The 4,279-nt window shown below is 30.8% G+C and overlaps 1 protein-coding gene across 1 annotated transcript; it reads left to right on the top strand.

Moving 5' to 3' along the window:
- Positions 1-950: 950 nt before the first annotated feature.
- Positions 951-2,241, top strand: LOC127904456 (vacuolar-sorting receptor 1-like). Its single transcript, XM_052448172.1, has 2 exons — positions 951-1,167; positions 1,695-2,241. The coding sequence occupies exons 1-2, from the start codon at positions 1,095-1,097 to the stop codon at positions 2,069-2,071; spliced, it is 450 nt and encodes a 149-aa protein (XP_052304132.1). The 5' UTR covers positions 951-1,094; the 3' UTR covers positions 2,072-2,241.
- Positions 2,242-4,279: the final 2,038 nt, after the last annotated feature.

Here is a 4,279-nt window from a genome sequence, read left to right as displayed (position 1 = left end):
TTGCTTTGTCTGGAGGCATCCTATTCAATGAGAAAAGGACTCTTATGATAACTGACAGGTTAGTAGGGCATACCGTTGTTTTTCTTGGCTATTTTACGACCATATTATTAATGTGAACAGGAAGAACTTTAGCCGTGTCAGGAAAAATAAAAAAAAAATAAAAAAAAAAAAGAAGAAGAAGAAAGAAGAAAGAAACAGCATGAAAAGATGTCTAATCATTTATATTTATTATTATTATTATTATAGATACGATGCGACGGTATACCATTATTAGTTGTAAAATCAGAAAATTATAGTTAATAGTGAGTACATTGGATGGATTCAGAATATATATATATATTTTTTTTTAATATTCATTGCTGTAGTAATTTCTTAATGTCAATAACACATGGCAAGTGGGCGTTATGTTGGGTTTCCGGAGGCCCGAACTTTAGCCCAAGGAGCGGTCCAAAGTCAGGCCCAACTACAGCCTCTAAGAAAAATCTCCTGTCGGTTTCAAAATGAAAATGACTATTTTATATTTTTTAAAAACAAAGTTTGCTACCTTATCCCTTGCCGCACAAACAGATGATTTTTTATTTTTTATTTTTAATTTCTTACCAACGCGTCGTTTTCCTTCCCATCAACCATAATGAACGGGCAGGCATCCACGTGATTTAAACTTTCTTGGGAATATCATGATATAATATTTTCTTATTATCAAGCAAAAAATAAAATTACTCAAAATCAATTCCGGGACAATGTTGAGTTTTCATGTATAGAAATTGGTGTTTACAATTTTTTTTTTATAATCCGGGGTATTCGGGTCAGTTTACAAGTACCACGATTAATTTCCGGATTCACTAAACAACCTACAAATCTGAGTTTTCTCAGGAATATTTTAGGATTTTTGGTTTGTTTATGTTTTTTGCTATGTGGGTTTTGTTGTGGTAGGTTTGTAGTAGAGAAAAACAGCTTGAAACTAACATCACCTGAGTCATTGAAAGGTGTTTATGAATGTGCGATTGCTAATTTCGGAGTTCCTCAATATGGAGGAACTTTAGTTGGTACTGTGGTTTATCCAAAAGCTAATCAAAAGGCATGCAAAGGGTTTGATGAGGTTGGTAATATCTCTTTCAAATCTAGGCCTGGAGGGGTTACCTACTTTTGTCCTTGCTGATCGTGGAGGTTAGCTTCTTAAATTTCACCTCTTTGATTGCTTTTTATACCTTTTTATGTATAATTTTAATGGCAAGTAATAATTTGTGTGGAGTGAAGTTCAAAGTTTGTTTGTAGTTTTTAGTAGTATATTAATTTGTTTTGATGATAAATTAATTGTGTGATAATTGTTAAATAGGTTTGATCTTAGTGGTAATTATGCTATATATGCCATGTTAGAGTAATCGGAATTTTTTTTCTAAAAGTACCTGGAATTTTTGTGTTGATTTCTAGCACGTTTTGTTTATTATGTTTAGAAAATGGACTTTATGTATTTATGAAATTTTGAACCATGCTGGCTCTCTGCTTCGTTGTGAAAGTTTTACCTTGATTCCGGAACCAAGTGTAATTTTATGTCTGGTGGTGATACTTTGGATCATATGCTGTCGTGTGTGGCTGATATTCCTGGGAAAAGTAACTATGGTGTTCTTCTCTATGGAAGTGATCATGTTCTTATCATCTGCCTGTAGATGTATCTGAAATGTATATTTTTGCAGATTGTTACTTTACCTTGAAGGCATGGAATGCACAGAACGGTGGAGCAGCAGCTATTCTTGTAGCAGATGACAAGGTTGAACCACTGATTACCATGGACAACCCTGAAGAAGATGATGCCGGTGCTGCATATCTGCAGAACATCACTATCCCCTCAGCACTTATTAGCAAGTCCTTGGGGGACAGTATCAAGAAAGCTCTATCTAATGGAGAGATGGTTAACATGAATCTTGATTGGACAGAGTCTCTTCCACATCCTGATGAACGGGTTGAGTACGAGTTCTGGACAAATAGCAATGATGAGTGCGGGCCAAAATGTGACAGTCAGATTGAGTTTGTCAAGAACTTCAAAGGTGCAGCTCAGATATTCAAGATCTGATCAGCTACACCTCTCAGGATTACTCTCGTGAAGAATTGGTGTTTACAATTTCAATTACTCTCGTGATTGATGTTTACATTAATGATGTCGTAACTATTTCATGTTTTAATAAACTTCGAATCCCAAGAGATAATCTTATTGGTAAAATAAAAGTTTATTTTCCCTTTTAATTTTATAAAAAATTATCTAAAATATAATAATTTTATATAAATAATGCATAACATTTCAGTTGACATGTAACGATCCAAGCATACATTTAATCGCCTAAAAAAACTTTGGCTAATAAGTTTATAAAGATCATGAAATCTTTTATTTTTTTCTCTCTTGATTTAACACTTCAGCACTCTCTACTAAATTTCTCTTAAATTACCAAGTTTTATGTAAGACAATACCTTTAAAATTATATCTCGTTAATGCAAAAAAAAATATTTTTCTTTATAATATATCCTATTTTCTTATATTTTCATATTCAATTATCGAGTGACATGATTTTAATATCAAGTGATTCTTATATATTTTCTGCATGGATTTTCTTTGAATGCTTTGTGTTGTGACATATTTTATTGTATATTGCCTAGCCCACGTCCCACTTCGTGGAGAATACTTCATTTTATTTAATTAAAATTGATAAATATATTCTTTATTTTTTTTTCATTGTATATTGCCTAGTCTTGGTATTTGTGATTCACGCGGGCCAAACTATTTAAAACGCCCCTCTTTCTCCGGCTTAAGTGATTTGGTTTTAAGGGTATTTTTGTTGTTATACTATGCATTATAATTGTTTATTATTTTTTCATATTTAATTAAATACAAAAAAATAAAAACACCCTTTAATGCCAAGTTTAAATTATTTGCTTCCAATAATATTCTGGTTATTTTATTGTGTAAAATAAAAAAATATTTATTTAAATCAATTTTATTTGGAAATAATAAATGATCTTTGTAGAAATACTTAAATACTCTCAGTGTTAATTTTTTTTAACAGAAAAGCAAGAATATCATTATATTTTCCCAGCAAACATTTTTTTTTTAGTGTAGAGCTACAATCATTTCTCAAGAGATTTTACCTCTTTTTAATGTTACATGAAATGATATATATATATATATATATATATATATAGTTTAACATGGGTGTCCGGGCCAGTTTACGCGCACCTTGACTAATTTCATGGGCCCTGAATTTAACATCATGTAAGCGTTCAGTGGCTATCATATGAATAATCATAGGACTTTAATCTAAGATCACAGAAAAAACAAATCTTTTAATTCTAAATTTTTATCATTGATTGGGTTAAAAATTTAAAAATATTGACTAAGAAGATGTCAGCATCAGGGAACGGGACCGTCCACTTTTTCTTTTTTTAAAAAAACATTATCTATTTATTAATGGGACCGATCGACTTTAAAGAGGAAAGGGTTAAAACTGGAAAAACAAAAAAAAGGTGACTAAGCACGTGGATCGCATGTAAGGTAAAAATTTGAATCAGAACGTGTCCAAGGTAACTGTCTTGAATGGGACACATGTTTGCTGTTCGTAATCCGGGCCATCCAAATATTATCATGACCATAACCATCGACAGCACAAACAAGAAGACAAGAAAATAAAAATAAATCATTAAACTGTTTTAACTTTATCCAACAAAATAAATCAATAAATCAAATAATATTTTATCAACAAAACAAAATTTTATTACACGTGTTTGCTCCAATGGTTAAAAAGAAAGCATTTTTCATTTATTATTTTATTGCAAGTGCAACCATAAGTCTTGATTCATGTAATATTTTACCCTGTAGAATTACAATTCATCCTAATTAAGTCCCGATTCAAAGGTAAAAAAATAAACTTAGGTTAACCTAATTTATTTTAAATTAAAATTAAAATAATATTGTCTTAATAATTATTTTTAAAAATTAATATATATTTGACCGCATTAGATAAGTAGATCGAGTTTAAAGGCAGAAAAGAGGGTCTCTAGTCATAAAAAATAAAGAAAAGAAAAGTAAAGCTAAAATTAGGCCTTGATCAAAGGCGGTTTAAATCTTTCTAGTTCCTCTAGGAGACGGGTCGTTGATTGCTTATACTTTAATTTTTCTACGTGAACTCCAACAAGGCAGCATCCCAATCCTTTTAAAAATCGATTTTCTATTTCAAATAATTATAATAGCAACAACTACCCACTTCTTTAAATATATAACCTTTTTTATATT

The sequence above is a fragment of the Populus trichocarpa genome, chromosome 16 (genome assembly GCF_000002775.5).
Source record: "Populus trichocarpa isolate Nisqually-1 chromosome 16, P.trichocarpa_v4.1, whole genome shotgun sequence".
Lineage (NCBI taxonomy): Eukaryota > Viridiplantae > Streptophyta > Magnoliopsida > Malpighiales > Salicaceae > Populus > Populus trichocarpa.
This window is presented reverse-complemented; position numbering and strand designations above follow the sequence as displayed.